At 32.5% G+C, this 23,730-nt stretch overlaps 2 protein-coding genes and 2 long non-coding RNA genes across 4 annotated transcripts in view; 1 reads left to right on the top strand and 3 right to left on the bottom strand.

Moving 5' to 3' along the window:
• The window catches only part of LOC145305407 (unconventional myosin-XVIIIa-like), a 201,893-nt gene that overhangs the window by 16,255 nt on the left and 161,908 nt on the right, over window positions 1-23,730 (top strand). The window contains exons 3-11 of the mRNA XM_080147025.1: window positions 18,395-18,478; window positions 18,964-19,047; window positions 19,338-19,408; window positions 19,894-19,935; window positions 20,174-20,279; window positions 20,699-20,916; window positions 21,743-21,878; window positions 22,218-22,321; window positions 22,560-22,679. Coding sequence (XP_080003151.1) covers window positions 18,395-18,478; window positions 18,964-19,047; window positions 19,338-19,408; window positions 19,894-19,935; window positions 20,174-20,279; window positions 20,699-20,916; window positions 21,743-21,878; window positions 22,218-22,321; window positions 22,560-22,679 — 965 coding nt within the window. The remainder of the gene's footprint in view (window positions 1-18,394; window positions 18,479-18,963; window positions 19,048-19,337; window positions 19,409-19,893; window positions 19,936-20,173; window positions 20,280-20,698; window positions 20,917-21,742; window positions 21,879-22,217; window positions 22,322-22,559; window positions 22,680-23,730) is intronic.
• On the bottom strand, window positions 191-1,896 carry LOC145306272 (uncharacterized). Its single transcript, XR_013874944.1, has 2 exons — window positions 1,657-1,896; window positions 191-482 (listed from the first exon to the last, which is right to left on the bottom strand). It is a non-coding gene; the product is annotated as an uncharacterized LOC145306272 (long non-coding RNA).
• Window positions 889-1,472, bottom strand: LOC145306271 (uncharacterized). The gene is made up of 2 exons (XR_013874943.1): window positions 1,270-1,472; window positions 889-1,037 (listed from the first exon to the last, which is right to left on the bottom strand). It is a non-coding gene; the product is annotated as an uncharacterized LOC145306271 (long non-coding RNA).
• LOC145306270 (uncharacterized) lies at window positions 1,988-16,526 on the bottom strand. Its single transcript, XM_080148343.1, has 11 exons — window positions 16,497-16,526; window positions 9,363-9,501; window positions 8,835-9,021; window positions 8,338-8,414; window positions 7,578-7,661; window positions 6,489-6,562; window positions 5,907-6,000; window positions 5,320-5,399; window positions 4,838-4,909; window positions 2,731-2,773; window positions 1,988-2,251 (listed from the first exon to the last, which is right to left on the bottom strand). The coding sequence occupies exons 4-11, from the start codon at window positions 8,395-8,397 to the stop codon at window positions 2,171-2,173; spliced, it is 588 nt and encodes a 195-aa protein (XP_080004469.1). The 5' UTR covers window positions 8,398-8,414; window positions 8,835-9,021; window positions 9,363-9,501; window positions 16,497-16,526; the 3' UTR covers window positions 1,988-2,170.

Below are 23,730 nucleotides of genomic sequence, written 5' to 3'. Positions count from 1 at the left end.
ATACTTTAAAAGTACTTTAACTGTCAAATGAGACAAAATGAAAACTCTTCTATTTCGAGATAATTGAGAAAATTTTGGTTTGAATTATGTGCAAGATAATTTGCGTCTATAAAAGCATAATTATTAAGCTTTTTTTCTGATTGCCATAAGATTTTGAGAGTAATACCTATCCCCTTCTTCAATTTTTATCTTTGCACATTCCCCTTTATATACTACATAATTTAAGTGAAAAAAAATCACAAAAAGTGCAATTGTCTAAATTTAAAACATTGATAAACTTTTAAATAATTTCAAATGTAAAGAAACTTTCCAAATAAGATCACAACCTACATCCAATAAATTCTAAATCTACAACATATATTAGGATAAATTCTAGATATTTAATTTTTAAATAAACTTAAGTTTTTAATATTGGATAACAAATCACTGGGTAACTTAGATAAGTAAATCACTCGGTTCAAATTATTGGAAGGATAGCTACACTGTCAAAAAATGTTTTTTTTTCAGTGTAGCAATAAAATTCTAAATATAATAACTTTGAAAATTTATAAATAGGGCAAGAAAAAGCTAAAATTTCTTCAATTTGGATTATAATTAAACATATATAAACTCTAATAATCAAATAATAATTGAATTAAGAAATTCAAAATGCCATTAAGTAACAGAAATGCCCATAAGTAATGGATAAATTAGGCAATTAAAAGCTTAAGACATAAATATACATTACAAAAAAAACATTAGATCTTCTTATCTTGGAAATAACCAAAATAAGATATAAAAATTTATTACTAAAAAAAATTAACAAATTTAATAGAAGAGAATTTCTAAAGTTTTATTCTAAACTTTAACAGAAATGATGTGTGTGCTTTTTTTAAAAAAATTAGGAAATTTTTAGGTCAAAACATTTGTCATGTAAATGCTTGTATAAAAAATATTGCAAATTAAAATTTTTTTTTACAAAAATCAGCCTTTTTTACTATAAAAATTGAAAGATAATTTTACAGTTTGTATTTTAAGGTTTAATTAAAGCACTTTTACTGAGGTTTGAATAATTCATTAAAGAAAATCTATTTTTAAAACTCGCGTAATTCCATAAAGTCGGGTGAAAGCTTCCAGTCAAATGCGCTTATTAGGTCACACTGATCTAATTATAAACAAATGCAGTGTTAATGTTTAATGTTATTATTGACAAAGAAAATATAGAAAGGTTTTTAGACTGACTGGAAGAGTGGGGGTTAAATAGATTTTCTTTGGATGAAATATTCTTACCGATCATTTTACTACAAATATATTTTTTTCAATATGAGTAACATTTTGTTTTAATTCCATTTTAAGTTTTCAATTCATTCACCGGATAAGACTTCGCTATTATTCATTACTAGTGGCTACACCCTTAGAGGCCTCTAAAGTAATTTTAGCATTTTTCAAAAGAAGTAAGCACAATTTAAGAAAAATGACTTTTTTTTCAGGTGCTATTTGTCTTGGAAGGGTGATGGGAACCCAAAATAGTTAAAATAATATAAACCTTTATGGACCTCTAAGAAACTTCAATGTAAATAGGAACCATTTTGGTCGAGCTGTTAGCAAGTTCTTCAGCTAAAGACAGACAATCTCTTACTATTTTGTAAATATTTCAACATTTAAGTATTTTGCCACTTTCGATGAATTCATTATTATAAATAAACATTTTTTAACTGCACTGGTATTTTTATACATGAAGTATCACATTCAAATTAAATATAAATAAATTTCAAAATTGAAAATCATTTGTTCAAAATAGGATTTTTCAATATTAAGATCAGTTCATTTGGTTTTGCTTAACAAAAAAAATATTTTCATTGACTCCACGGGCCGGGGGGTGGGGGAGAGGACGTTGGCCAAAAAAATAATCTTCCCCTAATCTCTTCAATGCAGAAAATAGGATTTTTCAATATTAAGATCAGAATATTTGGTTTTTCTTAAAAAAAAATATTTCATTGGTTTCCACAGGAAGGGGGAGGACATTGGCAAAAAAAAATAATCTTCCCCTAATTTCTACAATGCGAAATTAAGTCAATACATCTTGAAAATTGTGGGGGAAATTATAGCAACAAGTAGTAAGAAGCAGAGAGTTGGGAGGAAGATTAATGTATCCACCAATGTCCTATCCCTATCAATCCCTGCAGTTTTTCTAGCAGACAAAACTCAGTAGTAGGGGGTCTGTAAATGTTAATGGCAGAAAAATGGTGGCTAGGTAGAAAATTGTCATTCCCTGAAAAAAATAATTATGGTCATTGTTAAAAGGGATCTCCAATCATGATAAACTAAATTTACCCTTCTAAAATTTAAATTATTGGTAGAAAAGTAACACACTAACAGTTTGAAACAAAGCAATTAAAATTCAAAGTTCCCAAAGATTTCGAGTCAAAGAGTCAAGAACTTTGAGTACTAGTGTGATTGACTGTTTAGTGTCTCCTCCCTCCTAGACAACGTCAATTGCACGTTTGGCTTCCTCTTGGGGGACGTTGTGCTTTAAAATTATAGGTACTTGGTCCCATGTCAGTCCAATTAACTGTAATATAGTAAAAGATATGGAAATTTTTCTATTACTAATTGTTAAAAACCACGAAACCTTTAAAATACATTTATTAAGTTAATTAGGTGAAAGTTGAATTTCTTTAGTTTTCTTTGGCCGCGCGGTCTTTCCGAATAACTCTTATTTAAAAGAAAATGAATTAATTTGACACTTACCCAGTACATTGTTAATCTGTTTTCAAAGTCTTCTCCAAAACTTCTACAAAAATAAATGTTTTTATGAATATATTTTGCTAGTTACGAAAAAAGTTTTATTATAATGGCGTTATCCTCTTAGAAATTTTTTTTTCAATTTTTTTCAATTTTGTACCCCCCCCCCCCCCCCCCCCCCCCGACTACCGACGAACAACTATTTTAGGTTAGGTTAGGTTTTAGGCTAGGGAGCCGAGCGCTGCGGCTAGGCAGGCAAGGGGGCCGAGCGCTGCGGCTAGGCAGGCAAGGGGGCCGAGCGCTGCGGCTAGGCAGGCTAGGGAGCCGAGCGCTGCGGCCAGAGTTCATAGTTCGCTGTCGGGGGGGGGGGGGGGGGGGGGTACTCAAATTTTCAATATTGAAAAAAAATTTCTAAGAGGATAATACCATTATAATATCTTTAAAAACAATCTAATTTTATTATAATTATTTTAGGTAAGTTTACATATATTTTTAGTAATGATCATAAAAAGTATAGGTAGTATGTTTATTATTTTTGCCAAAATTCTGAATGTTAAAAAAAGGCAAATTTTCCCCTATTAAAGTATTTTGCAGTCAATATTTTCAATATTTGAAAAGGGGATTTAAGAAATTAAATTATTGATAAAACATGTTACAAAATAAAAACCCTAGGCTGTAGATATTTTATTATTTAAAAAAACTAGAATGAAAAAATAAAAAAAGAGTGCAGAGTAGAAAAAAGATGTTATTTAAAGCCAGGCTATTAGATAAAAAATTCGTTATTGCCTATCATTTGTCTACTAGTTATCTTTATATAGCATTCCAGCAGCTGTGGTCCAAGTATCTTAGGACTCAGTATTAGGGCTCAGTAAGGGGCAATTATCAGCAGAATACCATCCCAAGATCTATATAAAACTTTTCTAAGATTAAAGAAATATCTCAGTCAGTTCAATGTTATTTGTAAGCTTAATTTACAGAAAAAAAACTTACTACTTTATTTGTATATTAGGGTGGGTTCATATCGGAATTAGACAAAGCGGGGATATGCAACAGATAAAATTAACCTTAAAAACATTTCTGACCGAAAAAGAATTTTAAAAAATTGAGTTTTAGAACACGACCACTTAAAGATATAATTCATTACTTATTAGTATGCAAAGACGACATTCAAAAAAATTTTTGAATCAGAACTATGGCTTCATGGTGCTCCCTGGAAAGGCCTTGAAGAGCTGAATCAGGAACTTTTGTCCGTTTCAAAATATCTCGTTCCTAGCCTTAGAAATCACTAAAAAAACAAAATTTTTTAAGGTTTATTGAGAATTGTCCAATTTGTAGAGGTTTTTTAGATTTTCTCAGGCTAGGAACGAGATTTTTTGAAACGGACAAAAGTTCCTAACTCAGCTCCTCAAGGCATTTCCAGGGAGCACCATGAAGCCATAGTTCTGATTCAATAAAATTTTGACTCCCATTTACAAATAGCTATACAATTGAATGTCTGGTCGTCAGCGGTTTTAAGACTTAGGATAAATTTTAAATCATCCAGAGGTGTATTATATCTATATAAATTGAGTGCAGATCCCCGCTTTGGCCTCAGAAAAAAAAATGTCCAAAATCGACCCACCCTATTGTATATACTAGCGGCTTCGCCCCTAGCCTCTAGGTGCTTTGCCCCAAGGGGTGATCAAAAAAAAAATTTTGCCGAAATTCGTAAAAGGACCAAGGAAATCTTCTGCATAAAAAAGGACCAAGGAAATCTTCTGCATAAAAAAAAAGGACCAAGGAAATCTTCTGCAAAAAAAAGGGGGGAGATTTTTTTATTTTTGGGGGGTTGGGGGTGTCCCACCCTTCAAGAAAATAGCCTAAAACCACCACAGGACCAGTAGGTATATTCCCTGAAGAGTAGAATCCGATCGGTTCAGTGGTTACCGAGATCTTAAGCTTCATACGGACGGACAGACAGACAGACAGACATCAAGCTACTTTGTATTATAGATTAGGATATGGGGTATCAGCAGTATTAATATCTTTAGTATGAATCGGTGGGGGGGGGGGGGGGGGGTGAATACTGAATACTCAGCCATCTTCCAACAAATATGTTATATTAAGATCTTACCTTGTTGTGTATTTCCCCCACATGAAAAATATGATCATAAGACCAAATAATAGCCAAATTCTGCTCAGCCACCTAAAATAAAATAAATATATTAAAGGGGGAGGGGTGTGGTTAAGTAGTAAATCGCCATTATTACACATTACTAACAATAGGGACTTCTCCACTAGCCTCCTAAAGCTCCCAATAAAGTGGGGGGAGGGGAGGGACGGGTGGGGGGAAGTAGTCTAAAAAATTTTCAAACTAATAACTACAGAAGGGTTAACTATGTTTATCATTGCTAGTGATGTACATAAATTTAATCTTATTGTCTTATCCCCAGGGGCGTCCATGCTTTTAAATTTTTTTTTTTGGGGGGGGGGGGGGGGTAAAATCTAAATGGGGGGGGGATAAAATGAAAAATATTTTTGGGGGGATAATCATCCCTTTACCCCCCCCCCTTGGACGTCTTTGCTTATCCCTTAATACCCCTGTAAAAACCTTACCTTATTTTATTAAATGCCAAGGAGAGTAGGCCAGTAATGTAGAAGCTGAGAAATAACAGCAGATACACAATATCAGCAGCCTAGTAACAAAAGAATTACTTTATATAAAAGTAACAGGATGTCTAACCAGTCAATGTGTCTGTTTATATGTAGATGTGGTTATCCATAATATTGAAGTATTTAATAGGCCCATCCAGGAAGGTGCATAACCATATTAAGGAAGGGTATCTCCACCCTCCCAGGTCAAATTGACCTTGGAATAAGATACCCTCCCCCTCAAAAAACAGAGAGGAAATATTGGACGTTCAACCACATTAGTAACCAATGTTTTTAAACCACGTTGGCTCAAAAACGTTGGGTATTGAATTGTGATTGGTTAGTTCCAAATTAGTAGTCTCCAAACTTTTCTACCAATAATTTAATTTAAAGAATGGGTAATTTTGTTCATCATCATTGGAGACGCTCTTCAATTTATTGTGAATTTTCTTAACCCCTAAGATCCTTGGATTGATTGACTATACCTGTGTATTATTAGCCATACTATAGGCACAAGCAATCCATCCAGTCATGGGTCACATGATTAATACCTGTGTATTATCAGCCATACTATAGGCACATGCAATCCACCCAGTCAAAGGTCCCATGAGTAGCACCCAGCACCATGCTACCAGCTTTACATACCTAATAAACAAGGATAATTAGGTTAATAACAGCGTAGCGTCTATGAGTAGCAAAGCTCACATAAAAAACCATAGGTCAAAAGGACAAAATAAGCTATGCAGCAGATTTTCCATTATAATAAATCAAAAATATTTTGAAAAAAAATTACGTAATCTGTTAAATGTTTTAACTTTTAATATTTAGTATACTGACAAACGGACCAAATAAATAAAATATACTGTTTTCTCTGTGGTATAGTAAATCTTCACAAAAAAAATCAGAATAGCATCTAAAAAAATCACGTATTCCCCTTTTAGTCTCTTACATATGCGAGGATGGACAACATTTCAAATTATAGAGTAGCTTCACTACTAATAATATTTTTGCAAGTTAGATTGTCGTATCTCATCCAAACACATAAGAACACTTTTAAACAAGAATAATAACTATCTAAGGGTCACAAACGGACGGTCAAACAGACGTATTAGTAGCCCTGATTAAATTCTTACCCCTGTCTCCATTCTAGAATGTCCATGTCAGGTTTACATCCAAAAATAACGGTGCATAGGCGTCGTATCAACCCCTGAAACAATAATTAGGTTAATAATTGGAAGTACAGAGACATTGGACTGTAGATTCTACTGATACAAAAGCTTTTATAAACCAGGTCTTTCAGTTGTAGGCTTAAGTGACAATACATTTTCGAAGCTATTAATTTTATTTACAAAAATGTAATTTTGTTTAATATCAGGAATAATTACATCAGTTCATCGAACATTGTTAGAACACTAAATATTAGATTAGAACAACAGATAAAAATTTAATGAAGGTACTCATCATAATTTTAGAGCCAACAAAAAGGATATTTAAAGAAAACTTTAGTTACTAGAAAAAAATTACACTCCGATGTCCCATCAATCACTGCTTAGACTTTCGATTAATACTGATAAAACATTAGCAAAACTTTCCTATACAGCAAATACATTATACTCAGCTTTTATGATTGCAATAAATCATTAATATGATATTGTATACCAAATATATTTCCATTGCTATTACTCGTTAGAAGACATAAGAATTTGGTCCTGTTCAATTACAGAAACTGTACCATGACTATTTTTAAATGATTCAAGCCAGAGTCTTATTTTGGTGGTTTTAATGCAAAGGGGTTATCGAGATATTTAGATACACACACAAGGATTGTAAGGTTTCTGTATTCGAACATGAACCAAAGCTGAGGTCTCTTTACTAATACATGTAATTGTACAATTAAAAATTTCCAGTAAAGCACGACATATAAATGCATTATACTGTAAAACTATGTGCCTATATATATTTTACTTGGGGGGTAGTCGTACTCTTTCAAAAAGCAGTTATGCACCTTACCAGGATCTATGAGAAGCTTTACTGTAACAGAGAACCATATCAGTTCAGCTGTAAGAAAGATCCTACGTTGAAGACAGGCAACCAGACATAAATCCTGTTACTTTTATACAAGGTTGGTAAGGTTTCTGTACTCGAACATGAACCAATGCTCTGATCCTCTAAGGATGCTAAGGACCATTTAATCAATTTAACAACATAAATAGGATTTTTACCTGTGGCCGTTGCTGGCAGATCTTTGGCTGCAGACCTTGACCTGGAGGCTTCCCATATCCTTGCTCCAGTACTGCTTCTGATACCTAGAATAATTCCCGGATGATGGAAAGAAAACGAAGTAGAGGTATTCGTCGTATTTTCACAATAGCTTTCTTCCTTTTTCTAGCCCCTGCTGGGGGCACTATCCCTGTGGGGCAATCATTTACATAACCTAACCTTACATAACCTATCAAAATCTACTGTGAAAATACGATGAAATCCGCTACTTCATTTTCTTTCCATGAGCCAATTTTCCTTTCCAGTAAGGCTTCGAAACCAATCAATGTCAACCGGTTTCTCTGCCATACTGAAAAATAATGTACAGCCAATTTTTCACGAATATTAGCCCTTGGTTTAAATCTTTATTTTTTATTTTAATACCCGCGGAAAGTTTTCTATAATACGTTAAATAACTACCTAGGTAATATTTACATTTAGAAGTTTTCTTTGTTAAACTAAATACATGAGAAAGTTTTCTAAGATTTAAGAGTTATTTGATCTAAATTCTTTCAACTTTAATTTACCCCTTTAACAAAAGTTAATTTTTTTTTGATATCTTAACCTATAGGTAATTATCATACACTAAAAAAAATGATTTTAATGATCACTATTGCAATTACATCAACTCAATAAATGCACTTCATGAAACTATCCCTTTTTACTCAGTTAAGAATATAATCACGCAACCACTAACTTAAATAATTGAATTAATTCTCTTACCACTTCATAGCAGCACTCCACCCTGGGATCCATAATATTACTTGAATCTGTTGGCGCCATTTTTTTAATCCATCAACCTAAATAAAAATAAAGGGATATGGCAAGTGAAAGAAATCTATTTTCCCAGGGATCTAAAGGGATAAGCTAAATTGATGAGCATCCTCAATGATAATACACAAAATTAGGAAGGTAACAATTCGTAATTGAAACGTTTAGACATTTAATTCAATGGACCAACATGTCATAATTCAATTAATGTCGCTTATTTTGTTGAGCCAACGAATAAGAAAACGTTGTTATAGAACTATTATAATAAACAGCCCAATGTCCCCTACCTCCATTTTTTACCTATATCTTTTTAGCAATTAAAATAAAGCTTTACCTATATTATTTCTTTATTGAAAACTATTACAGTAGGTATGCTATTACACTTTCTGAATTAATGAACAAGAATTGAAAATTATCTCTTCTAAATAGGTCAAATCTAAAATACTAACCTTATATAATAATTTGAAAGCAAGAAAGGATTTTGAAAGCTTCCTTCAAAATGTATTATATTATCATCATCCCTGTTTCATCCAGTGAAAAGGGAGTGGGGTAAATAGGGGGGCGGTATAGGTTGGGTAGGTAAGGGTAGGTATAGGTTGCTCTGTTGACCGCTCCAATGGCGCATTAGCTGTTCACCTATAAATCCATTGTAAGAAAATCTAGCCTTAGAAGAGATATTATGACATGAAAAAACGATACAGGGGTTGGACAATGGTCGATGAACTAATAGAATTTCAAAACAATTGGACGATTTTAATAATCATACAAAATCACATGCGAGTCTATCTATATGTAGCTTATAATCTTGCTATCCGCTGGACCGATATGGTTTTCCTTTATAGTGAATCTTCTTATAGGTCCATGGAGGGTATAAATCTACTTTTTTCCCCTTTTTTTTGGGGGGGGGGGAGGTCATATACACCCACCCTACAGAAAACTTGAGAAAGATTAACTTTTGAAATTATAGATTTTCTTGCCTGAATTTGAATCAAAAACAGCTTCTGTAACTGCTTATGCGTTTCTTTACAGCAGCTAAAAGCTGTTAAAAAGCAGCTAGACTGAATCTAGCAGCTTATACACTGGTTGTGACCTCTCTCCCTTCCATCCATAGACAATCTAAAATAATCAAATACTTATTAGATGCGATAATAATGGATATAAGAATACATGGATATATAGTGAGAGATTCTTGCATACCAGCTGGCTAATGTAAAGATAAGGCCCTCATCCCCTCCCTGGCTATGGAGGAGCTTATTGGCCAATATCTGAGGACTAAATTCCCTGTCACAATATACATTTATAATATATCCATTGCAAAACTAAAAATATATATAATTGCTTCGCCCCTAAAGAAGGAGGACGGAGGAGATCAAACAAATAGCCTAAAGCCAGCCTAGGACGTTTTTAAAGCTTCTCTGAAAAATGAACCAAAGTCTCCTATGAATATAATATTTTTCTTTATATTAGAAACGACATTAACATGCTTATAGTTGTAATCTTTTTGTCTGTAGCCAAAGATCTCGCTAATCGCTGAACCGATATGGTACCACTTTACAAAGAAGCTTCTTAAAGGTCCAGGGAAGGTTCAAAACTATTTTAGGATACGATTATCTCCACCCTACCAAGAGAAATCGCCCCTACAGGGGCGTAGCCGATAGTTATATCTTAAAAATAAGAGCAAAAACATGATTTTAGGGCATAGATGTCGGGGCGAAAAGGAATTTCTTGAATGAAAATATCCGTCTTAAACATAAAGTTTTATACGGGATGGGACTTAATGGGCGCTAAACTAATATAATGTTAATAAACAAAAAAACACCCTTTTTATATTTAAAAGATTTAACACTGCATGTTGATTACAGAATTAATTTTTAATTTACAGTCCAATTCCCCCTCCCCCCACACACACATCTCACAATATAAACAAATACAAAACGATCGAAAATAAAATTATCAATCACCTATCACTAAGAATGTTAACGTATTACTAACGAGTTGATTCTTGACCAATCATAACATAGTATGCGATCAATTCCGCATAGTTGCATATTTTAAAAATTAGCAAATTTGCAACATATGTTGGAAAAAAGATTAGATGAAAGCAAGGAAAAATAGACAGTTTGTACAATTGTAATAATATGCGATTATAATTGATTGAGAAAATGATACTTGTTACGGAATTAAATGCACTACTAAGAGGCAAATGACGTTTTTACAATATTGTCAGAAAATCAAAATTTATAAATAATATAAACATTTTAGCTTTATATTAAGTAAATCTTTATGGGATAATCTAAAAAAAAAAAAGTTTAAATAAAGTTTTAATCTAATTTTATTTAGGAATTATTTTCTTTTTCTCTGTTTTATTTAAACGTCTTAACTCTTTAGCTATCGATTCGACAGCTCTCCTAGTATATAGGGGCTTTGTATCTAAAGTAGTAAGAGAGAAAAAAATAGCCAAAAACTATCCCTTGACTGAGATCTAAAAATAAAACAAACTCCCCAGGACTTATGTGAATCTGACCCAAAATAATAGAAAGCTCATCAGTTCAGTGGCTAAAATAAAAAATACATAAAAAATGAATTATCCAAGAACCCCATAGAATTAAATTAAAGATTAATATAGATTTCGAATGCAATTATTTACTTGTTATTAAGCAATTAAGGCTCTTTCTAGTATGGCTTTGAAACCGAAAAATATCCGCTGGATTAGAACTGGTTCTCAGACAATGAAAAATCAGGTATAGCTTCATATTGAAGACATTATTCCACGATTATTAAAATAAAAATCATAAATAATACCCAATTTGTCAACCAAGTCTTTCGGCTCTCGTGGTAAACAAAACTTTTTTAAATCTTATATTTTTCAATATTGATATCCGTGGAAAGATGTCTTTAACACGATGCTATAAATAACAATTATAAACTCAAAATCACTGACGGACAGACAGACAAACGAACAGTATAATCACTATAATAAAAAGTACTCTTACTATTCCATATACAGAAATAATAAAACATTCAACTCTTGAAACAACAAGTATCTAAGGTGATAAAAAATCTAGGAATAACTAAAGTAAAGGGGAGCTTTCCCACAAAACACATTTTGGACAACCTAAATCCCCTGCCTCCTCTGCTCATTTAGAAAAAAACAGGAAAGGTGGAGCGGGAGGAATTGGAAAAATTTAATAGGGACATAACAGATAGGGTCTAACCCTGTTGGGGTACCCTGTACCTTACCCAACTTAACCTAACCTAGGCTAAGCAGCTCTTTAAAAAAATATTTTTGGATAGGTGGGGGGGTTGTAATACTTTACATTGTTGGTTTTAGGGGATTTGCCATGAAAGGAATCAAATTACATTTTATTACAAATCATTTTGCTATTTTTGCTGTATTGACAAAATAAAACTTTGCAAATTTTTTGCATATACTAGCAATAATACTAGCGGCTGTGTCCTTAGTATCAAGAGGCTCTGTAGTGAAAGGGGTTGAGAGGGGGTTTAAATATAGTTAAACCATCGGCAGACTTAGATTATAAATAAATTAGCCTAAAACCATCCTAGGACCCATGTCAAGCCTAAACACCTAAACAGATCAAGTTCTCTATTTTAGAGAAGCTTAATATATTTTATTTTAAAATCATGTCTATTTTTCTTTACCCTGCCCTAGATAGTAATGAAGAACAAAATCAATAGATTGAAAATGCAGCTTAAAACCACCAAAATATATTTACAGAGCTTCCATGAAAAGTGCAACCAATTCCGACTTTCATTTTCCTAGACCAATTGCTTCAGACAAGAAAAACCCTACTACTGAATTTATATTACTAGCGGCTTCGCCCCTAGCCTCTAGGGGCTTTGCCCCAGGAGGTGTGATCAACCTAATTTTTCGTATTTTAGATTTAAAAAGAAAAAGTAAAAAAATATTTTTTTGGGGGGGGGGATATTTTTCATTTTTTGGGGGGTTGGGGGTGTCCCACCCTCCAAGAAAATAGCTTAAAACCATCACAGGACCAGTAGGTATATTCCCTGAAGAGTAGAGCCCAATCGGTTCAGTGGTTACTGAGATCTTAAGCTTCAGACGGACAGACAGACGGACAGACATCGTTCTACTTTGTATTATAGATAGGATTGTTTTTTTAAACAGCTGATTATCTTTCTAATTAAATATTACATAAAATAATAATATAATTAAATTAAATAATTTATTTAATAATTAAAACCATTGGTATTTCTTACAGCTGATTTTTCTTTGTTATTAAATGTCAAAATAACTTTCTTACCTCTATAGACTGTGTGTGTATGTGTGTGTGTGTGTGTGTGTGTGTTTGGTACACAACATACAACCTCACTTCACAGAGGATGGGAGTAGAGTGGGGTCCTAGAGGACTTAGAGAGAGAGAGATAGGGGGGCGGGGGGGGCTAGGGGTGTACTAGAGACAGTAATAGATTTAAAACACCAGATGCTCAATCAAACACAATAATCCGTTCAACTTAAAAATAGATTTATGGCTGTTAAAGATTTTTGGTTATATAATTATTTAGTCATATATGATTCAATTCAATATAATAACACAATCAACAAAATTATGCCACAAATCACAAACAAATCTATATCATAAGAAATTTAAGCATAATTAATAGCTGACTTATTGCAAAGATCAAATACATATGTGTACACTTTCTAACTAATAATGTGGTCGGATTATTATTACCATGTGTTCCTATTAGTCCATATAAAGAATTGAGGATCTAGACAGTCAAAATTTATTGGATGAGAGGACTATTAGAGGACTAGTGCAGTAGTAGACAATAGAGGAAACTTAGAACCTCTTGGATAACATACACTGTCAAAACAGATTCAATTGGCACTTTTCTAATATAATTAACGATAAGGGAATTCGTATGTTGATGAAATAATAGCAATGGTTTGTAAAAAAAATCCTCTAAAATGACAATTCTTGAACAATTTTATTAGTGTAAATAATCATTATAGAGATAAACTTTTTTGATGGGTCATAATCTTACAGATCTATTATGAATAGTCTAATGAATGAAAGAGAAGTAGAGAGAGAGACAGAGAAAGGGAGAGAGAGAGAGAGACAGAGAAAGGGAAAAAGAGAGAAAGAGAAAGAGAGGGAGAGAGAAAGAGATGTAGAGAGAGAGTGGAAATTAGAGGCCAACTTTAAGAACCCTACTGGGCCAATCTTATTTTGTTTTTTTCATGAGTTTATTCAAAAGCTGACTTTTGGTTGTTTTCAAGTCAAAATAATTATTTATTTTAAAGGAGGGAAGGAGGAGACTGTAAAATAAAATGGCATCTAAAGTTTTAGAAATACGATCTCTTATTTGTTTGCTACAAATTGGGTATTTTTCATGTTAGCTTGATTGGTTGGTTAAAACTTGCTCTTTCCAAACTTTTCAACCAATAATTGCAATAAACTTAAGTGGTTATTTGTTTATAATCATTGAGGATATACATAAATTTATCGTCCATTGTCGTATCCTTTAAGATCACAAGAAAAGTTAACTGAATTATTAAAAGTAATATGATGTCTGTCTGTATATCTGTGTATTTATGTATAATGACTGTACCAATTAGGTACTATATTTAACTTTATAATTGTCTTAGATTTTAAGCTATACTAGAGAATGAATATAAAGCTAGCTTTTTATCAATGAAAATAAAAAAAAACTCTATGTAAATAACAAAAGAATAAAGAACCCCCTTGGTTGTTTTTACTTTTTTTTACAAAACTAGTAACTTCTCCCATAGCCTCTAGGGCGGCTTAGAATAAAGAAGGGGAAGGTTTAAAATACACCCCTTCCCCTAAATATTTTTTGGTTTTGAAAAGGGTATTTTTTGAGGGGGGATATTTTACTCCAGAAAATATTATTGTGAATTTCAGGGACTATAAGGGATAAGACAAATTGACAATACCACCAAATTACCCCTTTTGTATAGTTAAGTCATTGATGAAGCATTTTGGATACTGCTTGTTTTAGATAACCCAATCAAAATTTAATAAAGAGTTACCAAAGTTTTTCAGCCAACGAATGAGAGAACGTGTTTATAAAACTTTGGGGACTAGTGTAATAAACAGCCCATTGTCCCTTCTCTTTCTATGATAATTTACATTCTATTAGATTAAAGATTTTGCTAATACAATTGGTTGGCTTTGATGATATTTTTGTGTAAGGGAATGAACACTTTGTATGAGAGAGCTTTTTCTGTAATTAAGTTATCCCTTCCAATAACTTTTTTGGCATAACTTTCCAATCATCAATCAGAGCAGATAATGTTTGTTATATAACTTCTTAATACCTTTTATTAAGCTAACTTTTATGTACTTTTTTTACATATATTTGCAGTTCGACCCCTAGAATCAAGGAGCTCGGTATACTAAGGATAGGAAAAGCAGAAATATAGCCTAAAACCATCCAAAGACTTATAACCAACCTAAGATATAAGTTAAGCTTCCATAAAATAAAAAAAACTGGATCGGACTAGTAGCTATTAGGCTAAATAAAAAAAAACTTTTTCCAGTATGGCTTCAACCGATCCACTGGATAAGAACCGGTTCTAAGCCACACTGAAAGCTGTTTAATACGATGCGATAAATAACTATTTTGTTGGTATAGGATAGGTTAACAAGCGCAGAAAAAACCTCTAACATTGTTTTTATGTATTTTTTTTAAAATAACAAAAAAATACAATAATGATACCATTATAATTTTATAAAGAAATATTTTTCTACTTGTAACAAACAAAAATAACATCATTATTAAAAAAGAAAGATGAACTAAAAAGTAAAAACTACATAAATAACTTTATATAAAGAGTTATTAGGTTATTATTTATGAGTTTTTAACTTTAGATTTAGAAGTTTTAATTATTAGTCAGGCATGATAACTTTTAGATAATGTCATATATTTATAATAGCAGCTTCGCCTCTAGTCTTTAGGCATTTTGTCCAATTAAAGATACACTATAAGATAAGCCATATTTTGTAGTGGGAGAAAGTGACTCAAAGATCAGACACGTGACGTCATAAAAATGAGAGAGATGAGAGGAGAAGTGGGAAAAATCTTTAAAAAATAATTGCTCATTTTTATGACGTCGTGTGGCTGATTTTTGAGACACTTTCTCCCACTAACTTATTATTTTTTACAAAAAAAATAGGAGTGGGAGAAGTATTTTTTTGGGGGGGAAAGGTATCTTAGCACCCTCAAAAATAGCTAAAACCCACATCAGGACCAGTATCATCAGTTCAGCGGTTACCGAGATATTAAGCTTCAGACAGACATCGTTCTTCTTTGTATATATGTCTCCAGATACACTACTTTAAATTGTGGTTAAAAGGAAATAAATTATCTTCCATTGCCCTAGCCACATCCATGTTTCCCTGATTCATGTTAACATTTGATTCATCGATTAAATATGCTTCCTTAGAAAGTCTATACTTCATTTTTTTGTAGCGTAGCTACTCTATAAATTACGTTGTCCGTCCGTCTGTACACAGTCTGTAATGATGTTGGTAAAATTAGACTTTTTTGGTTGATAATTAAGATAGACTTCTGTTTTTTTAAATATACCCATTTCAAAAGAGTATCCAAAATACAAGTTATATGGTCTGTCTGTCGGTTATGATACTTTATAATTACGGTATGTTATCGTCTATCTGTGTGTCGATTCAATTATCAATTGAAAATAAACTTTGTTATACTTGGATTTAAGGGATAAGACAATGGGCCTCAAAGTTTTTTTTAAAACTTATTTGTTGGCTTTAAAACTTTGGGGACTTTAATTTAATCTTAATTGAATAGTACAAACTGTCCATACGTTTATAACAAAAGGGGTACATTTGTATATCAAAATTGGGGATAAAATTAATGTTTCTGCCATTGTCTTATCCCTTAAAATCCCTGGCTGTGCTACCTATGAACATCTTTGAACTTGTGTATATGTTAGACTTGTTGTTTATTGAAGTAAGGGGAACTTTTAAAACTTTTTTGGATCGCTTGGAATAAATTTAGAAAGTTGTAGATTAAGATTCATTTTTCCTTCATTGCACTATCCCTTAACTAACCCTAAAAAAGTATTATTTAACTGTTATAAAAAGAAAGCTCACCGTAAAACTGAATTTCTAACTAAAAAACGCTGAATTGTTAGAATTAGATATAAAATAACACCGTATATGTTTATACAATGTAAATACTATTAAGTAATAGCAAATATTTTATATTAGCATAGTAAAGGCCTCTAGGTGCACTTGAGGTGGGGGAACTCTCATTTTCAATTTTAGTTTTGAAAAGAAAATTAATAAAGTAACCCGTTTTTAAGGGGGGAAGGGTCTTTTTTTATTAGGGCGTTTTCTCTTGGGGAAGGAAGTGGTATCCTTCTCCAAAATAGTCATAAACCTTCCCAGGACCAATTAGAAGTTAAATTGTAGAGGATAACGCTATCGGTTCAGCGGTTAGTGAAATAATTTGGTACATAAAAACACAGATCCTGTTACTTTTATATAAAGATATCTGTCTGACTAAAAAACATTGTTATTCCTGTAATTTCAGTTGGATGTTGCTTATGTTTTTAGCATTTTTTATGAAATACCAACTCCAACAAATTACAGCATTGATTTTCTTCTGATTTGTGTTTGTAAGCCGTTTTAATCAATGTGCATACGATACAACTCTGTTAAACATAATTAGCTAATAATTAATAATAAATATAGAAGAAGGTCTACATGAATATTCTATTATTTAGACCAAAATTTACACAATGTAGGATCAATCTGACCGCATTTTCGGTTCAATATTTACTCATTTAAATTTAAAAGTCAAAGTTAATTTAAGGCACAATTGCAATGTGATTCAATCATTAATGACTAAATAAAATACATAAATAAATTTGTTATACATGTAACTTTTGAAGTTACACTAACTATTGAGTTTGACTGACTATCTACGTATATGAAGCTATTATATCGTAACGGACGACGTACGAACATGCCCTAATTATAAAGTTACAAACTGCGCTACTTAATAATTTTCGTGACATTCTTGAAACATTTAAACGTATTAAAGGGTGGAATAGGTTTGTTGCTATAAGGCTTTTTCATTTTTTAAAAAGAAAATACTTTTTAACTATGCATGATTAACACTATTTTAGGTGATTTCATTCAAACCTATTATTGGACACCCCATCCTATTTATAAATCCTATATGTCGTTTGTAATAAAGTAGCATTTTGAGAAATAGCACCTAAAAATGTTAGTAAGTCCCAAATAACCAGATAGGGGAGGGGATATTTGACTATAAATTACACTGGTACACAAAGTTTAATGAGGACGTTAGCTTATCTATTCGCTTAAAAACTTTGGGTACTTTTATCGATTTTATTGTTTGGTTTAAAAAACAAAGTATCCAAACTTTTCATCCAATTATTTTAATGTACACAAAGGATAATTTTGTTTATCATCATTAGGGATGTATACAAATTTATTTACTATTGTCTTATCCCTTAAGATCCCTGCAAATGCGGCTACTGACCACTGTAGGAAGGTGGAGTGTAATTTGAATCCAAGAAAAAAAAGCAACATTCAGCATTTTTTATTACAAATCACCTACTCAAATAGATGTTTTAAAATATCTTAAAATTTTAAGTATAATTTTATCGATGAAGGCGAAGCTTTTCTTTAATTAGTGTCAGTCCGTCTAGTTAATTCAGGCAATATTATAAATTTAGCTACAATATAATTAACCTAATACTTTAGTTCAATGGATGTACTATTACTTGGATCTTACACCAGATTATTATGTAATCTAATAAAATGAAACTTGTAGCTGGCAAAAATAGTAATCCCTCCATCCACCCCCTTTACCTCATTCCCTCTCCTCCTTCTGGATGAACGAACTTACCAATAAATGATGTCCATGTTAGCAACCTAAATTGACGACAATTTTCCCCCTGTCATAATATCCACTCATATTTTATATCCATTTTTAGGTTGGTACTGATGGCAGCTTGGACTGTACAGATTCTGATCGGGTTTGGTTGGTGCACAGAGATGGTTTTACACCCGCCCTCCAGGTATAACATAAACTCTTTATATACTTAACCTTCTATTTATCCAAACATCTTTTATAAATTTAATGAAAATATTTTAAAAATCAAACCAAGGCTATAGACAAGTGTTTAATGATAGGCCAATACACAGAATAAATTACCCATGTCAGGCCTTGATATATTCTAATTGACTAATAGTAGGCCAGTATGACGTCATTTCTTATAGGCACTAAAAAAGGCTTCAATAAAACCCCTTTCAGCCACCAATAAGTAGCTTTTGTTTCTAAATTATAGTTTTCATTTCAACATCCTTTTGTAAAGTTTCAACATAATTATGATAATGTTAACATTTTTTGGCTAATTTTCCCTAAATATAATGGGCGTTAAAGTATCCCATCCCATTATAAGCGTATGCTGCACTTGGATTCTCTGGATAAACTCTTTAAATCGAAGGAAATCCAGTCCCAACGAGGTATTTAACTGAAGGTATTCTAAATGAATATGTTAAGATTGGGGATGAACAGAATGATAATCTGGAGAATGGTGAAGGTCTTATCAATGTCAAGCTTCAGTCAAGTGATGACGTCATTCAGGTATTTAATTCTATTATATTTCTTCAAAAGCATAATCTATCCATATATATATCTATCTATTTCTAGGTTAAGTGAGACGACATTGAAAGAGCAAGACTTTAAATCTATCTTAATATCTATCTGCCTATAAATCTATCTATCTATCTAAATATCTATTTCTAGGTTGAGGAGGACGACATTAAACGAGCAAATATATCTGTCTATCCATCTATCTACATATTTAACTATTTATCTATCTATCTGTCTATCTATCTATCTATATATCCACCTATTTATCTATCTATTTCTAGGTTGAGGAGGACGACATTGAACGAGCAAATCCTTCAAATTTTGATAAAGTTGAAGATTTGGCCCAACTGAGGTAAAAACAATGGATATAGAATACGTGGATATTGTGACAGTGGAATTTTTTTACGTCAATTGGGTTGCTGAAATAGTCCTCATATATTGGTCACTGAAGGGGATGGAGTAAAGTTACATATAAAGAGGATGGTATATTAGCTAACAGGGAAAAATATTGTATGTGGGTATGCGAGAATCTTTTACAATATCTACGTATTCTATATCGATAACATTTATTATTTGATAAATATGTCCCAGGACATTTATGTCCATAAATATCGCGAGAGCAGCATCAAAACCAGATAAAAAGTAATCTGGCTCTCTTTGGTAAAAATTGCAACCTCTACCTTCCATAACTTCGGAAAATAATATACATATTATGTCTTTTTTGCGAATAAAACACTGCAGATGAAATTTGATAAAGCTGTGCTTCTAGATTTTAATATATCAGCAATAAATTAAGAGATAAAAAAAAATTTTATAAAAAAAACTCATATATTTTAGATATTTGAATGAGAGTTCAGTGTTACACACTTTGTCACAAAGGTAAAAAATCTGTTTATTTCATTTTATCTATCTATCTACAAATAAACTTTTGTTTTTCATTCTATGTGGACTATATCTATCTATCTATATATCTACCTAATTACCTATTTAACTATCTACCTATCTATCTATCTATCTATATATCTACCTAATTACCTATTTAACTATCTACCTATCTATCTATCTATCTATCTATCTATCTATTATCTATCTATCTATCTATCTGTCTATCATCCAGGTATAAGAACAACCTGACGTACACCTTTGCTGGCCCTAGTATGATATCCATCAACCCCTGCAATGATCTTCCCATCTATTCAGAGAAAATTATTCAAATGTTCAAGGTAAATAAATTTACAAGGATTACAACATACATAAAAGTGAATCTTACCTAATCAAACATTTGGACAAATGAACAGTAACAATAATTCTAGATTATAAAGTTGCTAAGCTTTCAAAATTTTAACTTACTAATTAATGGAATTACTTTTAAATTGAACAAATGATGAGTCTGATGAGCACAATAATCCACTTATTATGCTTTAAATATATTAAATTAAGGGGTGAGTGGGTAGTTTTGTTTTCGTAATGCCTATACCCTGCGAGAAGCCCTTATCCTGTGGCGCTAGCCTGTACCAAATATAACCTAACTTAAAGAAAACTACTAATACTGGAAGAAGAAAAAAATAAGGAAGGGGAAGGTTCTGTGCTCGACTGGCACTTTTATGGAAACTTCCAAATACACTAGCATAACTATTTTAAGGAGTGTCGGCTAGAGGACACCCCACCCCACATCTACACCCTGGCCAAGAGCGCGCACAGGACTATGCTCTTCTCCAAGAAGGACCAGAGCATCGCGTTCCTGGGAAGAACGGGCAGCGGAAAATCCACCAATTTCCGCCATTTTCTGAGCTATCTGGCAACCGTGGCCTCTTCCACCTCCAACTCTCAGGCTGGCAGCGCTGTTTTAACCCCGGAAAAGTAAGCTTTTGATAAATATAAAAACTTTTAACCAATAGAAATATAATAGAGTAGTCCATTATAAATATATAATTTACCTTTTTACCTCTAATATCATAATTATGCAATACATACCCCAACTCGAACTTTATTTCATCAGTTACCCAGCACACTTCACATCCTATTCTAGATACACCTTAAATACTGCCAATAGCAGACCAAATTTGAAGCCTTCAGCTTCAATAAAAAAATCTAGTACAGGCATTCGATGCTGTGAGTATTGGTGCAAAAATGGGGACAAATTTTAAATTGATTTGACGGGGCTGATTATTTACGTCACAAGTGATGGGAAAGAAAAGGGAAGGAGGAAAGAAACCCCCTAGAAAAGAGATGGGGGTATGACGTCACACGCCAAAACAATTTGAAATTTGTCCCCATTTTTTGCGCCAATACTCACAGCATCCAGGCATTCTAACTTTGTTATCAAAATAAGATCATAATTTTGCTTCTAGCCGACATAATTTATTATTGAAATTTCTAAAACTTTGACAATTTTCATGTACTTAAAATTTCATTTTGGAATTTATATAAATTTTTTATTATTAAAGCTGAGGTCTTCAAATTTTGGGTGTTGGGAATACTAGTGGCAGTCTTTCAGTAGTTAGTTTGGTGTATTTCTTGAAGGATTCTTTTAAATGATTAAATTCTATGATTCCTATATAGTTTCTATAAAGTTGAGAACTATTTCTAAGAAATTTGTTATTTTTAATGGTGAAATAGACCTTAAAATAGGTAAATTCTTTGATTCTTTATCTGCCCCAATGTGTATTAATATTATTATTTCTAGGGTACAAGCCGTAACAACTGTACTTGATGCATTTGGCAGCTGTCGCACAGGATCCAATATGGCCGCCACTAAATTCTCTCAGATTTTCAGCGTTGACTTTGATAGGTCTGGCGCCATTGTCAGTGCTTCCATCCAGGTGAGATACTCGTGGTTGGGGAGGTGACGGGTTCAAATCTCTGCCCAAATCCACGTCATGACTAAAGATCTTAAACCAATGGCGTGCACAATTTTTGCTAGGGGGTGGGAAACCTTGAGGAAGTGAAAAAAAAAGGAGGGCAGGCCTTCCCAATTCAATTTCAAAGAGTACTGCTGACACTATTCTCCTGCAAACGCATTCCTTTCAAAAATTATATTACCATATACTCATCAATTTATCTATCATATCTTTGTCAATCTATCTATTATATCTTTGTCAATCTATCTATCATACCTTTGTCAATCTATCTATCATTTATTAATCTATCTATATATATAGGCAATGATGTTAGAACGTTGGAGGGTAGTTAGTCGTGGAGAGAATGAAACAAATTTCAAAATCTTCTATCAAATGCTTTCTGGCCTTGATGCTAAATCTAAAAGGTAAACAATATCTTTTTGATGTTTTGTGGTCAGGGTTATCTTACATAAAAAAAAATTTCATGGATGAGGGGTGGTTCCCTACTTATGCAATATGTCTTGAAATATGCCTTGAACTGTAACATTCGTTTTAGAGATAGGGCCACAAAAAAACATTATCTCCCCCTTCCCCCAAAGATTTAATTTTAAGATATTTATAATTAATCTATATAACTCTATCTTTCCATTTTGTCTATTTCAGAGAGCATCTATTGGACAGCAATGAAAGCAGCTGCATTGTGAAACCTCTGCAGCGGCAAGAAGAGCGGCTGGAAGCGGCCAACGGCTACACACGCGTTGTGGCGGCTGTTAAAACTCTAGGGTAAGAATTTAAACTTGTTGCATGGTTGTATGAATAAATCTATAAAAATAGATGTATATTGTATAACCAGACAACTACCTGGATCCCTCTTTAGGGTACCTTTTGTAGCGACTTATTCCCGACGCTTTAGGTTAGTTATCAAAGACCCAATTGAAAGTCGGCACATGGTCCTCGGGGTGAGTTCATACAGTTATTTAACCCCTTACCCCTCTATTGTTTTACTCTAATATTGATAATTGTCCGCAGACATGCAAATAAAAAACTAATTGATTAAGAAATGTTTTTTGCGTTAGCAACCTATCAACTTTTTTTCTAAATATTTATAGTAGCAAAGCTACTCTATAATTTACTGTCATAAGGAAAAAGGATAAGAGGATGAATACTCACCCCTTTTTCATGGTAAAATACTACTTCCCCATCCCTAAATTTAGAAGCAGACGAAAATCAAAAGCCGCCCAGGGCTTTTTGTAAGTTAATCATAAATAATAATGTGAATAAAAAGAAAAGCGATATTTGGCAAACAGCCGTGGGCGGTCAGAATCAGCTGAATGTTCATTATGAAAAAAATTTCCCCCTTTTTAGAAATAGAAGGATTCATCTTTAATGAACAAATTTTTTTAAATAAAAATAAAATTCTATGTAATTTTTAATTAAAACATTAAAACGAAAATATCTAATCTAATATTCTTGCCCTAAATATGGAAATAGTAAAAAGTAAAAAAATATTTATTTTAATAATCTTTAATCCTCCCATTTGAAAAGTAGTGGAATAGCAATAAATTTTAGCGCGGCAACAGCGCTGAGTAGGCCTCTAGGCCCACTGCCTATTTTCGTCTTCTAGTTGCTTCGATTCCTCTCTTTTATTTTTTTCTCTATGTTTACTGTGTATATTCGTCCATCTGTAACGCTAAGGGGGAAATGTTTTTTAGGATAGAAAGCTGAAACTTTCCTGTATGAATGAGCATCAAGTACAACATAATTTACTACAATATACATATTTTAAAACATATATCAAATATTTTTTACCTTCAATTTATTAATTTATTTTTGA

The sequence above is a fragment of the Acartia tonsa genome, chromosome 14, assembly GCF_053477335.1.
Source record: "Acartia tonsa isolate MP-2025a chromosome 14, ASM5347733v1, whole genome shotgun sequence".
NCBI classification, from domain to species: Eukaryota; Metazoa; Arthropoda; class Copepoda; order Calanoida; family Acartiidae; genus Acartia; species Acartia tonsa.
The sequence above is the reverse complement of the archived record's forward strand: the minus strand, read 5'-3'. Positions and strand labels throughout refer to the sequence as shown.